The sequence below is a fragment of the Lampris incognitus genome, chromosome 3, assembly GCF_029633865.1.
Source record: "Lampris incognitus isolate fLamInc1 chromosome 3, fLamInc1.hap2, whole genome shotgun sequence".
Classification (NCBI taxonomy): domain Eukaryota; kingdom Metazoa; phylum Chordata; class Actinopteri; order Lampriformes; family Lampridae; genus Lampris; species Lampris incognitus.
Window position 1 is genome coordinate 93,144,164 of NC_079213.1, and position 19,453 is coordinate 93,163,616.

Consider the following 19,453-nt stretch of genomic DNA (forward strand, 5'->3'; position numbering starts at 1 on the left):
TATTATGAAATTGTCCCTCCAAGACCTAACCACATGTGTCCTAATCTCTCTCTGCTTATGTGTTCGTCTCTTCCGCCGTGGGCAGTTTCGTGTGTTCACAGCACCATTCCACCGGGTGGAGTTTGCAGACTTCTGGCTGGCTGACCAACTCAACTCGCTGGTGTTTGTTCTGATGGATATGGAGTACCTCGTCTGCTTTTACCTCTTCGAGCTGCAGTGGAGCAACAACAAGGGCCTGCTGCCCAAATTCAAAGGTGACACGTTATTTCAGTGACACACTGGCTTCACCTTAAACTCAGAGTTCAAGAGGCGTCCAGGTAGCACGACGGTCTATTCCGTTGCTTACCAACATGGGGATCGCCGGTTCAAGTCCCCGTATTACCTCCGGCTTGGTCGAGTGTCCTTACAGACACATCTGGCCGTGTCTGTGGGTGGGAAGCCGGATGTGGGTACGCATGCTGGTCGCTGCACTAGCACCTCCTCTGGTCAGTCGGGACGCCTGTTCAGGGGGGAAGGGAACTGGGGGGAATAGCGTGATCCGCCCACATGCTATGTGCCCCTGGTGAAACTCCTGGCTGTCAGGTGAAAAGAAGCAACTGGCGACTCCACATGTATCGGAGGAGGCATGTGGTAGTCTGCAGCCCTCCCCGGATTGGCAGAGGGGGTGGAGCAGCGACCGGGACAGCTTGGAAGAGTGGGTAATTGGCCGGATACAATTGGGGAGAAAAAAAAAGGGGGGGGTCCACAAAAACGAAACAAAAAAAACCTCAGAGTTCATCTGCACCTCTGTCCACTGCACCTGCACCGGAACTATAGACAAGGATTAGCATTTCATTGATTGTGGTCAAATTGCTCAGTCGTTGTTCAATAAACAGATCAACAAATAGAAGTTAATTTTACTTCATAGTTCATAGGTGAATTTTGAGTCAACATGTGACTTTGTGCAAACATAATTTCTCTAGTTTACAATCTGCTGGTCTTTACTCCACTATAGCTTTCAGGTTTATTGTTATGATAAAGTCTTTCTCCAGATTATCATTTCTGTAGTAATTGCCCACTTGTTTGGCTATTGAAGTCAATAAGCAGCTGAGATATGGGTGGAAGTATTGTGCAATGTGGGAAACGTTGCTAATGACACCCTCTTATGAGAGTGACAGACTAAGTCCACAGTGTGTCCGGCAGGGTGGGACAGCTCAGTTGTCAGGATGTGAAAAGTGAATTAGGATTTAATTGACCGCCCCCGGTGACCTAACGCCCTTGGCCTCCAGTTGGCCGATCCAAAGTCACACCCCTGTCTCCATGTAGTCAACTAACACAGAGTTAATGGAACGGAAATGTTTGGCAAGTTGAGAGGGACAGAGAGAGAGGTAGATAGATGGAGAGAAAGAAAGGGAGGATGAGAGAATGAATAGCAGCAACAATATAACATGTTGCATCGCGAAGCAAAGAAACCAACATTAATGACCTTGGAATATATTCCTTACCTGCTGGATAAGAACAGTCTTTGTATGTAAAGTGATCTCTCTTTTTGCAAATATTGCATTTTAAAACAAACTCTCTCTTCTATTGTATTCTATTCTATACTGTTTGTCCAGATGACTACATATGCCACAGCTACTCATATGGTGTGCGTGCCATTATCCAGTGTCTGCCCGCCTGGCTTCGCTTCGTCCAGTGTCTGAGGCGCTACCGTGACACCAAGCGGGCCTTCCCTCACCTGGTGAATGCTGGAAAATACTCAACAACCTTCTTCGTCGTCACCTTCGCCGCGCTCTACAGTACACACAAAGGTAGGACGGAGGTCACATGCAAACATGCGTTTGCACACACACGCTAAAGTGCATGCACACACTTCCTTTGTATGATCTGTGTCGAAGGCAGTGGGACTCGGCAGAGATCCTCCTCAAAAGCCTATTAAAAACCACCTGCAAGCACTCAAATTGTCATGAGGATCCGGCTTGGTCGGACGTTCCTACAGACACAATTGGCTGTGTCTGTGGGTGGGAAGCCAGATGTGGGTATGTGTCCTGGTTGCTACACTAGCACCTCCTCTGGTCAGTCAGGGCGCCTGTTCAGGGGGGAGGGGGAACTGGGGGGAATAGCATACTCCTCCCATGCGCTACCTCCCCCTGGGGAAACTCCTCACTGTCAAGTGAAAAGAAGCGGCTGGCGACTCCACATGTATCGGAGGAGGCATGTGGTAGTCTGCAGCCCTTTCCTGATCAGCAGAGGGGGTGGAGCAGTGACTGGGATGGCTTGGAAGAGTGGGGTGATTGGCCAGATACAATTGGGGAGGAAAAAGAAGGGGGGGGTGATCCAAAAAAAAAATTGTCATGAGGATATTCTGAAAGAGTAGAGATGTTCAGTTATCAGCAAGAAACTATATAAATGTAGGATTTCACCTCCCTTTACAATCCTCATGCTCCCTGTCAGTGAGAAAGCCAGATGGGAATAAGTTCAAGGCTGTCCATACCTCCAAACCTACTGTTGGCTGAAGCTGTATCCATGAGTGGGTTTTTTTCCCAAAGGCAACTGTCAAATAGACTATACACAGATTCAAAAACATGTGGACGCGGAGAGCCGAGGTGACCTTGTTTTCCGCCGCTTCACACTTCCTTTATAATGGAAATGGAAAGCTGCTCAGACACAGCCAGGGATAAACAAGGTTTCTCTTCTCATAGTACCAAACAAAAACATTTTCCACACTGGGGGGGGAAATAAATAAATAAAAAGATTTTAAAGGGGGGAAAATAAGGCAGTTGAGAGATGATGGGAAGAGAGAGAGAGAGGAAGGGAGAAAAAGGCGGGAAGGGAGAGAGCAACAGTCATTAAAAGTCCAGTCACACTTTCTCACCCGGCTGCACAATTAGCTTGTGATTATTGCCTCTCAGAAGCCTTATCACAAAGGAGTGTGTGCACAAAGCAACAGGCCAAGAAAAAACCCTGTCTCTTCGACGAACAGCCCTTGAGCCTCTATCTCCTATTATCGTGTGACAGATATTTGTCCATGCCCATCGTTTCAAAGCAGCTCTTTCAACCATCCGCAATGTTTAAAACCTTCTCAGATGCCGGTTATATATTTATTTCTCAGCTAATGCCAGCCGTGAAACTTCATCTCGGCCTTTCAGACCATTAACTGTTACCTCTCAGCTTGTCTTCATTCACGTCTCGAACCAAATTCAGATCAATACATTTCCTTCCTCGCTAAACCGCCAGTGAGCTGAGACTGAATGAGCCACAGAGCCAGGAGGAGCAATAGAGAGGAGGTTGGAAAGATGGACGGATGAGCAAACGGACAGACAGGGAGACAAATACAGAAAAATGGATGAAGAAACAGACAGACAGACAAACGCATAGGACAGATCTTTTTTTTCTCCCCCAGCTTGTTAAGCAAGGCATCCATTATGCCATATCCTCTTCTCCGGAGTGGGTTCCTCTGGTCTGAAGCCTGTGTAGACCCTCGGCTAATGGCCTTTGTTCATCTGTTATTCTGTATGAAGCCGTCTTTTATCCCGCATGGTAATGGAGAGGTAGAGACAGGGCACTGTTTAAATGAGGGAGGAAGGCGATGCAGACACTCAACCGTGCACGCACACACGTGCACACACACACACACACACACACACACACACACACACACACACACACACACACACACCACTACCAGATCTACCCAATGCCATAAATCCACCGCCTTGGTGCTGTATGAATATGTGAACTGTTGTAAAGGAACTTGCCTGCTCTGGAAATGTTCGTAGTATCCTCTGGAGAATCCAATAATGAGTTAACTTTCAAGGGCCCGCCTTTGATGAATGCATAATACGGACATCAGAGTATATCGACTTATTTTACTATTTGAAATAATAGCGAGAACGAGTGTAACTAGCCATAACAGCTCATAGATTTCTAGGTCTGGTTAAACATCAGTTTGCAGCGATATCCGCACAGCAAAGGAGTGGGTAATGCCTTATCCTTCTTTTTTTTTTTTCATTTGGAATTTTCCCCCTTTTTTTCCCCAAACTGTACTTAGCCAATTACCCCACTCTTCCGTGCCGTCCTGGTCACTGCTCCACCTCCTCTGCCAATCCGGGGAGGGCTGCAGACTACCATATGCCTCCTCCAACACATGTGGAGTCGCCAGCCGCTTCTTTTCACCTGACAGTGAGGAGTTTCACCAGGGGGACGTAGCACGTGGGAGGATCACGCTATTCCCCCCCAGTTCCCCCTCCCCCACGAACTGGCGCCCCAACCGACCAGAGGCAGCGCTAGTGTAGTGACCAGGACACATACCCACATCCGGCTTCCCACCCGCAGACATGGCCAGTTGTGTCTGTAGGGACGCCTGACCAAGCCAGAGGTAACACGGGGATTCGAACCGGCGATCCGCATATTGGCAGGCAATGGAATAGACTGCTATGCTACCCAGAAGCCCAATGCCTTTTCCTTTGGTAGAAGCCTCGCCACAATTAGGTCCAAAATTGTCTTGCAAAGAGGACGGTGCTAAAAAATGTGCGTTTTAAGTAGTCTGTGGGTATCACATTAGATTAAATGCACTCCAACGACCCCTGTGGGTAAACTGAATTGTCGCGTCTGCAGAAAAATAGAGTAGACCGGCATGATGAAAACAAAATCAACTGTGAGGAAAAGAATCCGCATCTGTAAATAGGTAAAGAACGGACACGGGTATACAGGGAGCAGATGGAATAGACCGTGGTTTAAAGGCAACGCCCTTGGACTTTGCTGAACATCTGTCAGACAGGGCAGGCTGGCAGCAGAGGCGGCGGCAGACAGCGACTGAGATGCATGTGATGACAGCTCGGTACAACATTGTGTTTTCACCGCAGCAGCCCACCGTAGTAGACGGATGAGGTTTCAGAGGATATCAGGCGGAGAGCCGAGCCGAGCCGAGCCGTCGGTCTACGTTATGCGTCACCCTCATTGTTAACTCAGCCAGAGCTCTGATGCGTCCCGTGTGACCAGGTTACTCATTCCTGGAATAGCTGCATCTTCGCTCCGGGAACTGGGAAAATATGCTGAATGCTGCACCAAACGAAGTCACGAGTTTCTTTGGGATAGTCCCAGCTGGCATTGTCATAAACTCTTCACATTCCAGTTTTAATTTAGATGCTCCCCGAATTTGCTGATGTAATACGAGGGCATCAAATACACCGAAACCTCTTCATTAGAGCAACAAGATATGACCAGAGTAGCAAGGTGAGCTGAGGCGCTCTTAATAAATCACCAGTCAGGACTGAGCCTGAATCAAATTTACTTCCATAACACTTACCTAGGGGCTACTCATTATTATTTTCCCATATTTTGTGTTTTGAAGCCTGACATAGTGTTTGCCAAGTTAGTTTATTATGCTTAGTTATTTAGGAAGGAATATTTTATTTCTTTGTTTATTCTAGCTTTAATCAGCATTTTCTGATTTTAGTTGTAGTTTTTCTCATTTTCTGTGAATGGTTGATAGATGGTAATAGACTAGCTAGGGCAAGGTGTTGTATTACAGTACTCTCCTCCTCACCCTCCCCATTTTCCTCTCTCTCTTCTTCCCCTTTTTCACCTTTTTCAAATTGGGAATGAGCAGAGACAGGCTGACAATGAACTTGTAATGACTCTTTGGATATCAGAGACAGCTTTATTACCTTTGAAAATCAGTGAGTTTAATCTCTCCTCAAGTGTTTGTGGGCTTTATAGTGATGCAGTGTCCCAGAAGAAATTCCCCAAAACTTTTTAGTCTTGTGCCGAGTTGTCTGTGAGCGCATCGTCAGTCAGCTTCATCAGTTTCAATGTGAAATGACAATGAAAACATTTTTCATCACCGGGCAAATGCAAATTAGCTGATTAGACTTTAGGAAGACTGTAAGCCTCCGTCCATTATCCGAACCACTTTTCCTGCCTTCAGGGTCGCGGGGATGCTGGAGGCTATCCCAGCAGTCATTCGGTGGCAGGTGGGGAGACACCCTGGACAGGCCTTCAGGCCATCACACAGGGCCCACACACACACACACACACACACACACACACACACACACACACACACACACACACACACACACACACACACACACACACACACACACACATTCATACCTAGGGGCAATTTAGTACGGCCGATTCACCTGGCCTATATGTGTTTGGACTGTGGGAGGAAACCCACGCCGACACGGGGAGAACATGCAAACTCCACACAGAGGATGACCCAGGACAACCCCTCGATGTTAGAATACTCCGGGGCTCGAACCCAGAACCTTCTTGCTGTGAGGCGATTGCGCTAACCACTGCGTCACCATGCCGCCGACGCTAAGCCTCACTGATCTGAAACCAGCTTGGTTCATGGGTCTGCGACTGCGGAAAGGATGGATTTCCTAATTTAGGCCCATCTCTCAAACCCAGTACTATATGAGCTGCGACGGTACGTTAGTTTCTTTATTCTGGATCGATGCAAACTTAGTTATACATACAGTGGCTCGACTCCCAACTACTGCTTTAGATGCTCTGGGGTTACGGCCCTAATGCTGATTTAAGCCCCTAGGAATGTTTTCATGGACTAGCCAGGGGGAATGGGATATTGAATAGTAGGCAGGAACAATCAGGCTGGACACAAATTAGTGGCTGGAAAGACGGTTGACGACATATGTGAACCTACAGGGTGGCCAAGTCGTTAAGAGACTATCCATAGCTCAAACCTCTATTTCACCAAGTATCCACCCCGAAGTGCTGAAGTGCCCTTGAACAAGATGCCGAATCTTTGCCAACACCAGCTGCACATTCCTCTGTAGCTTGGTGGTTCTCAACTCCAGTCCTGTGATCCACGATGACTTCGGTTTTTCTGTTCTTCCAGGATTTCAGGCCCACTTATCAAGAGACCTTCCACAACAAGTAAATGTAATTAACCGTCTGGCAGCAAATAAAACCGGGAGTACGGAGGAAGTCTGAAGGACCAGAGATGAAAACAGCTGCCGTAGTAGACCCAACAGACATGTGTACTGTGGACACTCGCATCATACAAATGTTGTCAAACATATCTTTTGGTCTGAGGGCAAAAAACAGATGTTAAATTTTACCAGATGTGAAATGGTAAATAGGCTGCATTTTATATAGTGCTTTTCCAGCTGCAACAGCCACTCAATTAATTCACAATTAATCAGTGCTTGGGCATCTGGGTAGCGTATCCGTCTATTCCCTTGCCTACCAATACGGGGCTCGCCGGTTCAACTCCCCCGTGTTACCTGCGGCTTGGTCAGGCATACAAACACAATTGGCCGTGTCTGCAGGTAGCAAGCCAGATGTGGGTATGTGTCCTGGTCACTGCACTAGCACTTCCTCTGGCCAGTCAGGGTGCTTGTTCAGGGGGGTGAGGGGGAACTGGGGGGGAATAGCATGATCCTCTAACAAGCTACATCCCCCTGGCAAAACGCCTCACTGTCAGGTGAAAAGAAGCGGCTGGCGACTCCACATGTATCGGGGGAGGCATGTGGTAGTCTGCAGCCCTCCCTGGATCGGTGGGAGGGAGGTGGGGGGGGTTGGAGCAGTGACCGGGACGGCTCGAAAGAGTGGGGTAATTGGCCCGATACAATTGTGGAGAAAAAGGGGGGAAAATGTAAAAAAAAAATTTTTTTAAATTAATGCCTTACCCCCCAACCCCACACCCCCCCCCCCACACACACACACACACACACACACACACACAGAAATACATTGACGGCAGTGTCAACCATGCAAGATAACAACCAGCTAATAGGGAACAGTTAGGAGTTAGGTGTCTTGCTCTGTGACGCCAACATTTTTTTGCCAGGAGGAACTGAGGACCAAACCGTCAACCCACCAGTTACCAGCCTCCTGATCTACCTCCTGAGCTACTGCTATCTCATTTATTTACCATTTTACCAGAAGTGAAAGCTAAGTTAAGATCAGCATCAGAAATCCATGGAGAATTGATCCACTGAGGAATAATGTTTGGCAAAGGGAAACGTTATTCCTGCTGGTCTCAGCAAGAGGGAGATCATTGTGAAGAGACCAAGAGACGCAGTAAATGAGACCGCCGCGAGGGATCAGTGAAATCAGAAACGAAAGAACATAGAAGGGATGATATAGATGTAAAGTCAGGAGGGAAGGAACACCAAAGGAGGGAAGAAGAAGAGAGGAAACAAGCCGATCGGAGGGAGGTGGAGAGGATTGATGAGAACAGGATAGACACTCATTAAAGAGAGTTGAATAAAGATATCAAACTATGAAGGTATGACATGGGGGAGGAAGGCAGGTGAAATATAGAGGACGAGGGCTGCAGGGAAGGGGTAGAGATGGAGAGAGGGATGAGAAAGAGGTTGTGGGTGGAGGTGAGGGGAAGAGATGAGAGAAGTGTAAAAGAGGGAGAGGAGAACGGAGGGAAGAGGAACAGAGATAGCTTAAATTACATGCCTGAGGCTGAATACGTCTGCTGGACACGGCTAGAATAGAAATGAGCCAAAGACTGACAGCTTTTATAACTTCATTTTAGGCCTGGTCCACAGCGCTTATCTCTGCCTTTACCTGACGACTACCTCTCTGAACTGCATGTGGTGTCCACACAGACTGCCAGCCCCCATCTACGTTGAGTTTGCCTTTGATAATGGCAATCCGTGATCGAATGTTTCATTTCCACCCATCCATCCTTTATCCGAACTGCTTATCCTGTTCTCATTCATTATACATTTTATTATGATTTTTTATTATTAGAAATGATAAATGATTATATTATTCATTATACATTTAAAAAAATTATATTTTTTTTCCGGTCTGTGACATTCTACAGAGGCAGCACGGTGGCGCAGTGGTTAGTGCCTCACAGCAAGAAAGTCCTGGGTTTGAACCCCAGGGTTGTCCAACCTTGGGGGTCATCCCAGGTCATCCTCTGTGTGGAGTTTGCATGTTCTCCCCATGTTTGTGTGGGTTTCCTCTGGTGCTCCGATTTCCTCCCACAATCCAAAGACATGTAGGTCAGGTAAATCAGCTGTACTGCATTGTCCCTAGGTGTGTGTGTGTGTGTGTGTGTGTGTGTGTGTGTGTGTGTGTGTGTGTGTGTGTGTGTGTGTTTGTGTCTGTGTGTGTATATGTCAGCCCTGTGATGGACTGGTAGCCTGTCCAGGGTGTCTCCCCACCTGCTGCCCAATAACTGCTGGAAATAGGTTCCAGCATCCTGTGACCCCGATTGGGATAAGCTGCTTGGATAATGGATGGATGGACATTTTACAGATATAGACACAGAAACAATAGTGAAAGGTGTCTGTAATGTAATGTTGCTGGTATGATGTCAATATAAGACTATCAATAAATAATTTTCACTGTCTATTTTTGCCAAACCGTATGCCCCACGCAGAGAAAAAAAGGCCGTCACATCTACTCTGTAGAGTTGCGTCACTGCAGCGTGGTTTGAGCCGTGCTGCTCACGCAGGCTGTGTGGCTGCTCTAACCGGTTAACATGGGCGCCCAAATGACAAACAAGAGGTTTGGTGGTGCACATGTGCTGCTCAGGTAGGCGGTGGGGCCCGGGCTTGTACTGGATGACCACTCATTATTAGACTGAAAATTACAACACACACACACACACACACATTCTTAATTCACACTTCCGGATATGCACAACAACTGCTGTAGAGAAAAGACAGCACCTTTGGTCAAATCTTTTTCTCTGCACTGTCATGCTGAACTCTGAATCACCCATGCTAAGGCCCCATCCGCTCCATGTGGAGCCAGATACAGGATTAGTTAAGCATCTGATAAAGGTGCATCCTCTCTGATCAATAACTTTCTTGTTTTCAGCGACAGACTACAGATGGAGCATTCTGATTGGCTGAGCTTTGGAATTACAACTGAATCTGATTGGATGGGGCTGGTACATAAAGGGCTACAGCTGAAGGATTTAAAATCATCTTGTTAGTAGACAGCCCTGCCATTGTAGTTTTATAAAACATAGTAATAGGAATTAATTGTAAGCAGTGTCTGAATTGCTAGTGCTGTCTATATAATAAATTATGTAGTGTACACTACATACTATTGAGGCAGACGATTAACCACGTAGACTGCAGTATGCAACACACACTACATAAATTACTCCATGCCGACTCACACCCAGGTGGAAATGATCCTTTATAACACCAAAAGAAGAATTTTGTCACTTTAGAATTAGGACTTTATTACTTTCGCATGGTTTGTTTTGATATAGCTTTAGCTCTTTATTGATGCTGAAAATATTTTATCATGAAATTGTTAAAAAATACATGTGAATATACTGATGTTGACTGCCGCTCTTCCCACATCACTGTCTGACATGTTGCTTGGGAAAATTTCCCCTGGCTGGTAAGAATCTGCTAGCAATACAGAGGTGCAAAGAATTTTTGATAATTTAGTGACTATAAGCTCCATACTTAATATTTCTGTCTTTTAGTATGCATGGACATCTGTGCATACTTACACTGCACATAGTCAAGTTTGCATGCTATCAGCATGTCGTATGAACAATTGGGACACAGTGATGGAACCTCAGCGGATTTGTTTGTTGCATAAAGGTGGGTCTGTGTCTTGCTGGAGTAGCTTTTCTTAAATTGTGTTTAAGAATTTGAAGAAAGTGTGTTTTAATTATGATTGCTAATGACAGCAGTAGTGCCTCTTTCTATGGATGTGTCTGCCTGTGTGCACGTCAGTGTTAAAGACAAACCACTTAGTGTGTATGATGGCAGCTTGTGACCACTGTTGGCCCCTACCAGATCTCTAGATCAATGGCCATCTCTTTAACCATGTTAACCCTTAATTGCCCTAGAGGCGAGCCAGACACATGTGAAGACATCAGTAGGAACTCAGACAACACAGAAAATGAAGGGTTAAATACCTCAACACAGCAGAACAATTCAGTAGACTTAAGATGGTGCCCAGAAATGTGTTGTCCGGGACTAAGCTTAATGTATGGCTGGGGGAATTTCATTGTGCTCATTATGGTCTTGTATTGCTAGCAGAGCATAGGGACCACGTTCACTCCATCTTTCAATTGAGGAAGTAAAGAGCTTTTGGTAGCGCAGGAGACAGAACAGTTAACGGAGCATGACCAAGGAGCCACAGTAGTAATGCGCTGTTAAAAATGTTCCCGTTCTCCTCCCTGGCGTCTCATTGGCTGTTAGAAGGCAGAGGCAGTGACCAAGATGGATGGGAACAAGTCCCGTCTGGCCGCCGTCTGAGTCTTTGTAAGTCAATGTGTGAAGCAATAGGTGATAGATCAGCGGCTGGAGAGGAATAAAACTAAATAGGTGCATGTTAACACACACACACTCACATAAGCATGCACACACAGATTCCTGGTAACCGTGGTTGATGAGATAGTTGCACACACATTAAACAAAACAGTTACTCAACCCTCTGTTATACGTCCGTAGTCCAAAATCAGTATTTGTTTGGATTTTAGAAGAGTCGGCTCCACTTGTCATGTGCATGTATGAGGGGAGAGAGTCATGAGCTCTGAGTTGGTACACTGGATCATTCATACTCTTTGGTGAATGACAGATAAATGTCCATATAAGTGAATGATGCTTCGGCTGCAGTGTCTGTCAGTCACTGTGGTGTGCATGGCTGGGTTATCTGATCTGAGGTAAATAGTTTTGATCAGCTCTGTCGCCTCACATGCAACTGCAGATCCCTGCAGGCTTCTGGCCTCCTGTGGCTTTGTTGAGACCTTCACACTGGGTTAAAACACACACAGTCACATAAACATGTACACCATGTGTAGATCATGTCCTGTACGTGTGTGTGTGTGTGTGTGTGGGTGGGTGGGTGGGTGGGTGGGTGGGTGCAGTAGAGCAATCACAGGGCACAAACACATCCTGACTTACAAATTAACTTGAACTTGAGTTGACACACTCGCAACACAGTATATAAACAGACACATGCACCATATGTGCGCACGCGCATGCATGCACACACACACACACACATACACACATATCAGGTCAACACAGAGGATTGACAAGGTGAAGTCAACATGACAGAGTTGCACAGCTGCTAAACTGGGCACACTGTTACAGAAGTCTAACCATAATAACACCTCTCTCCAGAATTAGGAGGTTTGTGGTAGGTGTTAGTGTCTGGTTAGTATCTACAGCAGCAGAAATTTCCGGTAAAGTGGACTTTTCAGCCATATCATGTAATGCACAAAACTGAATAAGACAAACAGAATGGCGCACAGTCAACATGTCAGTAACAATCATTAATGAATTTATAACAATTAACTAGAGAGAAAGTAAGGATCTCTGTGCTACTTGGGCCGGCGTGATTGACAATTTGCCCCCATTTGCAGTTTCACCTGCCTTGAATGACTGAGTCCATCTGGATGCTCGCCATTATGTTTCAGTGGGGAGTGGTCCTTGGTAGCTCCTTCTGGCTTTTGTGGGTGGTCTTTCAGTCTGCAAAAGCCATCCATATGTCCCATGTACATTGCTCACCCCTAGGAGGTCTTTAACTTCCCCAGCGATTCACTTTTAGGGCAGTATCTGACTAATCAAATGACCGTTATATGGAGTGACATTCTCCGCTCAAAACAACAATTCTGCAGTCATGAAAATAACAGTCAATTCATGTTGATGTTTGATGCTGAGAGTTGAATATAGAAACTGTGGCTGATATAAGTGGATTTTTGCATTTAAAACTATGACTTGATGGAAAAAAAGGACTTCGACGAGCCACTCTGTGGTGGTTTATTGATGATAGTGTGGCGCCCTCTAGTGGTCACAAGAAGCAGTTTAAAGGGAATCGGCTGCAGAGCAGCAAATAGGGCAGGGCAGGATCCCTCTCCAAATACTTATTCCTCCCACAGTGATATAGTGTAAACATTTAATTAAAATTTGGATCGATTATTTAAAATATAATCATACTACTTAGTGCCTTTAATGTCCTTCAATGGGGGGAAAAAATCAAACGTATGGATGTCTTCCTCTACCAGGGGGTTTCTGCCTCTTCCCCCCTGCTATTTAAAGTGAACTGCAAGGTTAAGCATCCCCCAAAGGGAAGAATATCAAACAACCCAATATGTTTTTCCCCCCAAACAGTTATTAGTGTGAAACTCGTTGAAGACAATTGTTAAGGCTCGACAGATTGCACTTTTTACCGTTATTCTAACAATGTCATTACACGTGTGTCGTCTGTCTGTGTTTTCCAGAGCAGGGACATGCGGACGCAGACATGTTCTTCTACATGCTGATCGTGTTCTCGGCCATCAGCTCCCTCTACACGCTGATCTGGGACCTGCGCATGGACTGGGGTCTGTTTGACCGCGGCGCTGGGGAGAACACCTTCCTCAGAGAGGAGATCGTCTACCCTCATAAGGTAGATGCATGGACAGATAGCAGGGTGCAGACAGGGGAAAAAAACATGCAAACACACTTAGACACACTCACAAACAGACACAGGCATGTGCAAGCACAATACATCGAAACCCCTCTTCCAAGCAGAGACGGGACGCATTCAACCACTTTGTCAGATTGAACACAGTGGATGTATATAAATGTATGCACGTGCTCACAAACGCAGACACACAACCTCGAGCACCAGGTCCACCCACAGAAATGGTTGGGCCCCTGAAAAGGGCCACTGAATGCCCCTCCCCCAAGGCTGGATTAGTACCCCTGGGCACTGAAGCTCATACCCCCCCATACACACACACACACACACACACACACACACACACACACACACACACACACACACACACACACACACACACACACACACACACACACACCATGCCCACCCCACACCCAGCCATTAAAACCCACCTGAATTATTTTGAGCTTCCAGTCAAGCTGGCATGTCAAATCCACCAGACCATAATCACACACCTATTGGTCAAAGGCTGAATAACCAGTCCGAGCAGGTATGCCTATACAGTTCAATAGACCAAGTACTGCCATTTCACTCACAGATCACAAGACAGGGAAACAATGGATTAAATCATCCCAAGGCAGTGTATGGCTCTAGACTATGACAATATTTGTTTGCATGGAAAACCACCCAAGCAGACAGCATATGAGTACTACTGATACATAATAATGTGACTGACTAGGAACAGGCCTTCAACAATGCCATCCTAAGGTAATCACACAGCACGGCTGAATGCAGGTTTCAAAATAAGACTCACTAAGTGAGCTAGGCAACTTCACACAGAACTGCAAAAACCAACATATAATGAACTTGACAAACTGTACATGCATTGCACCACCCGCGGTGATGCAATGCATGTTATGCAAACAGCATATCAAATAAACTCATCCACAAAATATACAGCAACACACAATGCATCCATCCATCCATTAGCCAAACCGCCTATCCTGCTGGAGCATATATACACACACACACACACACACACACACACATATATATATATATATGAGTCTCTAAACTCCAAGAGATTTTGTTGCCAGGAATAAGGTATCACAACAAATAATACTGCTCAATGCACAGACCACTCAAAAAATATTTAAGCCCATAAGTTAAAGCTTATGTATTTCAATTACATGTACATTTTCCATCCAATTTGATCACATAACTCAATGTAACATATGACATTTTTCCTCTTTAAATGCCATATTTTACATTGGAGTTCATCCATCCATCCATTATCCAAACCGCTTATCCTGCTCTCAGGGTCGCGGGGATGCTGGAGCCTATCCCAGCAGTCATTGGGCGGTAGGAGGAGGGGAGGGGGGACCCTGGACAGGCCGCCATGGATGGAAATTTTACATGTAATTGAAACACGCAAGCTTTAACTTATGGGCTTAAATGTTTTTTGAGTGCATAATCAAATGGTTCTTACCTTTAAAAGTTCCTCTTTCTTTACTTTTTCGTTGCAAACTCTGTGATCAAGTCCTCAAAATCCTGCCGCTGCAAGTGAGCTTGAAGTAGCGTTACTTGCCACTGTTTGGTCATCCCCGTCTTTGTCCGTTAACTTCTCCCGTTTTTTCGTCGTTTTCCCTGTCTTCTTGTACCCCTAGCAGAGGCAGTGTGTCTCTGCTGCAGCTAAAGACTTCCAGGCTAACGTTTTCGTGCTAGCTAGCTGAGGCTGTGCATTGCTGCAACCGATGGTAGACGCTTCCAGGCTATCGTTGCTACTTGCTAGCTCGACACCCTGTCTCCTAATCAAGTTCCTCAGCGAAGACTCTACTGGTTGATTAGTGGGATCAGGTGTGTAACTGCTCGGTCGGAACAAAAACCTGCACCCACACCGGCCCTTTCTGGATAAGTTTGCCCACCCCTGCTATACAGTGTATTGCCGCTAGCTCACCAGTCACCACTTGCCCAGCCAACTACTACTACTACTACTGCTACTGCTACTACTACTACTACTACTACTACTACTACTATTTTCGGCTGCTGCCGTTAGGGGTCGCCACAGCGGATCATCCGTTTCCATTTCTTCCTGTCCTCTGCGTCTTCCTCTGTCACACCAGCCACTTACTTCTATTTCATTCTGATTGGATAATGATCAAGAGAAAAGGTCAAGATTTGTGTCATATCTGTGGAGCCCGACGTAGGGTTAGTGGTTGTGTCAGGAAGGGCATCCGACGTAAAATTGTTTGCCAAATCAGTATGCGAATTAACAAGACCATACCGGATCGATCGAGGCTCCATACCGGGTTGGTTAACAACGGTCGTCACTGGTGCTGTGCCTCACAACGATGGAAACTATAAAATCACCTGTGGCGACCCCTGAGAAACAGGTAATAAGGCAGAAGAAGAAGAAGTAGGAGAAGAAGAAGAAGACGACGAAGAAGAAGGAGAAGAATCTGTGGAGCCCAACATAAAAAAAACACATACATTTTTTTTCTCTCCCATCGCGAAGGGCCCTTCTACACTTAGGGGCCCCTGGCCACATGCCCAGATCTGCTTTACTCATAGTGTAACGTGCACGGATAAATAGACTCGCTAGCCCTTGGCTAACAGGTCGGATCCTTTAGTCGACTGGTTAACGTAGTCGCCCGTGGTGCGGGAGACCCGGGTTCGCGTTCCTGCTGCGGCGATTCCTGGCTGCCTCCCGAATTTGCTACAATATCAATGCACGCGTGTGCTCCCTCTCCTAAACACATACATGTAAACTGAGAGAGACTTACACAGTAATGGGGGCTTACATAGGCATAGGGGCACGTGTGCACACGCAAGCATACACACCTTAATAAAACTCTTTGACACGCTTAACCACACAAAGGTCAACTAAGATCTGCTATGCTTACACCACAAATTTCTTAGTAGAAAATGCAATTTCGGTTACACTTTCTTTTAGGGGGTTGGAAATTACCTAGTAATTTCCTAGTAATAAGGTGGTAGTTATTGTGTAATTTCTTAGAAATAAGGTTGAAATTACCTAGTAATTTGGGTTAGGGTTAGGTTAGCTGTAAAATTACATTTAAAAACTACCACCTTATTACTAGGAAGTTGCAAGGTAATTTCAAACTTATGTCTGTAACCGGTTATTTTCTTGCCGGGTGCGGGATTCGATACGGGGTGTACTGCACCACAAGGCGACATCACTAACCGCTCGGCTAAAGGGTCAGACCCGTTAATTAGGGACTAACGCGTCTTATTAGTAGTTTACAGTCGTCACCCTCCCCGGAAGCGCGCCCTCGCTCTTTGTCATCCCGCGCTCCGAAGAGACTTCTGAGGATCTGCACACTTCCGGATCCCACCGCTGCCACCAATGTAACCGGTTATTTTCTTGCCCGGTGCGGGATTCGATACGGGGGGTACTGCACCACAAGGCGACATCACTAACCTCTCGGCTAAAGAGTCACACCCGTTAACTAGGGACTAACGTGTCTTATTAGTAGTTTACATTTCTAAGAAATTATGTGATAATTACTACCTTATTACTAGGAAATTACTAGGTAATTTCCGACCCCCTAAAATAAAGTGTTACCGCAATTTCTTACCTTATAGCTTCATCTTTACCTCTCATACAGCCATCAAAGTCCTTTATAATGTTTTTAAGTCCATCTGTTTAGCCAGTTCACACTCTATGCCAGGTATTGCCATTATCATTGCTTGTATTTAGGATGAACATGATTGACGGCCTGGCCAGGATGTCTCCCTGCCTGCCGCCCAGTGACTGCTGGGATAGGCTCCAGCAGTTTGGATAATGGATGGATGGATGGATGGATGGATGGATGGATGGATGATTATTGCTGGGCTCCATGCCCCCCCCCCCAGTTGCTAGACCCCAGAAAGCTTTCCCTTTTACCCCCTTATGGGCGGCCCTGTCGAGCACAAATACCCGTACAACACAGAGTTATCTAAAAGGGTGCTTATTTTCATACTATACTGAAAGAATATGAGCTCTCTTTTGGATTTCTAAACCAATTCTATTTTAATTATTTTCTATGACGTTTGGATTTTGTAATGTATGATTAGAAGATGACCTTCGCCTGTTGTCTATATAACAAGGAGGAAAGGAAGTGTTTATTTCTAAAGGACATTCATGAAGCATGGTGTGGTTTGAACGGGGGAAGTCTTTGACCCCAAGTTTCTGTGTCGTAGTATTTTTGTGTTGGTCGATGTAGATATAAATAAGTTACATCACATACAGTGTACTGCGGTGGTGTAGTAGTATACAAGACATGCAAGTCAGAAAGTTCCCCGTACCAGTGGTGATCACAGACTAAATACACCACCAAAATACGTACAGAAACACACACACACACACACACGCCGTTATACCTCTCCCTAAATGTCGTGTCTGTTGTGTCTAGGCTTACTACTACTGCGCCATCATAGAAGATGTGATCCTACGTTTTGCTTGGACGATCCAGATCTCCTTGACCACCATGACCAATGTCCACTCCATTGGAGACATCATAGCCACTGTACTGGCTCCTCTAGAGGTCTTCAGGTGGGTCTGCAGGCTTTCTTTCACATACACACACATTATCATCACACGCTCTCCTTCGCTCAGCTGTACATTCACTCCCACTCTTTCACCTGCTGTCACCGCCTACCACCTCTCTCTCTCTCTAGCTTTCTATCTATCTCAGGTCCCACTTCTTCTCTACTTTATCTTCCCCTCTTCTTCTCTTATTTTCACTGATCATGTTATACCTTCTGACACAGCAACACCTATCCTCTTGAGGTGGTGGTGGTGTGTGTGTGTGTGTGTGTGTGTGTGTGTGTGTGTGTGTGTGTGTGTGTGTGTGTGTGTGTGTGTGTGTGTGTGTGTGTGTGTGTGTGTGTGTGTGTGTGTATGTGTGTGTGTGTTGGAGGAGGTGCAGGGCTAGCTGATAAGAGCCCAGCATTCACCTACATACCCAATCCTAGTCAAAGAGACCCCAGTCTTGGGAGTATGTCAGCCAGTGTCACCCATCTCCCCTCCCTCCCTCCCTCCCTGCAGACGCTTCGTGTGGAACTTCTTCCGCTTGGAGAACGAACACCTGAACAACTGCGGTGAGTTCCGCGCCGTGCGGGACATCTCGGTGGCGCCGCTCAACGCCGATGACCAGACACTACTGGAGCAGATGATGGACCAGGAGGATGGCGTGCGGAACCGCTCGGGCAAGAAGACCTGGAAGAGGTCCCACAGCCTGTCTCTCCGGCGCCCCCTGCTGTCCTCCTCCCAGTAAGAAGCAGACAGTACACTGACATAAACATGATTGTGTAAACACAGTAAGAATAAAAACAAAAAAGAGAGAAAAGAGAATATTTATAAGTTTTTATTTGTCTCGGTGGCTCTTCTATATTCTAAAGTAAAGCGCATTTTATTAGCTGTTATTCTACGTTGTTGTATTTTTGTGTAAGACGCCATGTCAACTCCAGAACGACAGAAGTCCTGGAGGAGAGCCAAAACAGATGAACTCAATGGTCTGTGATGGAGACAGAAGGATTAACCAGCGATTGTCATATTTAGTTTTTCAATTTATGTTATGATATTTCTGATATATGGGTGGCACAGTGGTGCAGTGGTTAGCGCGGTCGCCTCACAGCAAGAAGGACCTGGGTTTGAGCCCCAAGGTAGTCCAACCTTGAGGGTCGTCCCAGGTCGTCCTCTGTGTGGAGTTTGCATGTTCTCCCCATGTCTGTGTGGGTTTCCTCCTTGGGCTCCAGTTTCCTCCCACAGTCCAAAGACATGTAGGTCAGGTGAATTGGCTGTACTAAATTGTCCCTAGGTGTGAATGTGTGTGTGTGTGTGTGTGTGTGTGTGTGTGTGGGTCTGGCCCTATGATGGCCTGGTGGCCTGTCCAGGGTGTCTCCCAGCCTGCCGCCCAATGGCTGCTGAGATAGGCTTCAGCATCCCTGCGGCCCTGAGTAAGAATAAGCAGTTTGGATAATGAATGAATTCATGATATTACACAAAAAAAGATCTAATGATATACATTTTCCTGTCTTACTTAGATCCAAGAAGGACACAAAGGTGCTGATTGAAGACACGGATGATGAAGCCTTCAGCTGA

At 46.1% G+C, this 19,453-nt stretch overlaps 1 protein-coding gene across 2 annotated transcripts in view; it reads left to right on the plus strand.

Annotated features, from left to right (window-relative positions):
• The window catches only part of xpr1a (xenotropic and polytropic retrovirus receptor 1a), a 107,829-nt gene extending 88,376 nt beyond the window's left edge, over positions 1 to 19,453 (plus strand). Inside the window, exons 10-15 of one of the 2 annotated variants that reach the window (XM_056277732.1) lie at positions 86 to 246; positions 1,585 to 1,790; positions 13,184 to 13,350; positions 17,763 to 17,902; positions 18,398 to 18,622; positions 19,396 to 19,453. In XM_056277732.1, coding sequence (XP_056133707.1) covers positions 86 to 246; positions 1,585 to 1,790; positions 13,184 to 13,350; positions 17,763 to 17,902; positions 18,398 to 18,622; positions 19,396 to 19,453 — 957 coding nt within the window. Of the gene's footprint in view, positions 1 to 85; positions 255 to 1,584; positions 1,791 to 13,183; positions 13,351 to 17,762; positions 17,903 to 18,397; positions 18,623 to 19,395 lie in introns of both variants that reach the window. The other variant, XM_056277733.1, reaches the window with a different exon arrangement.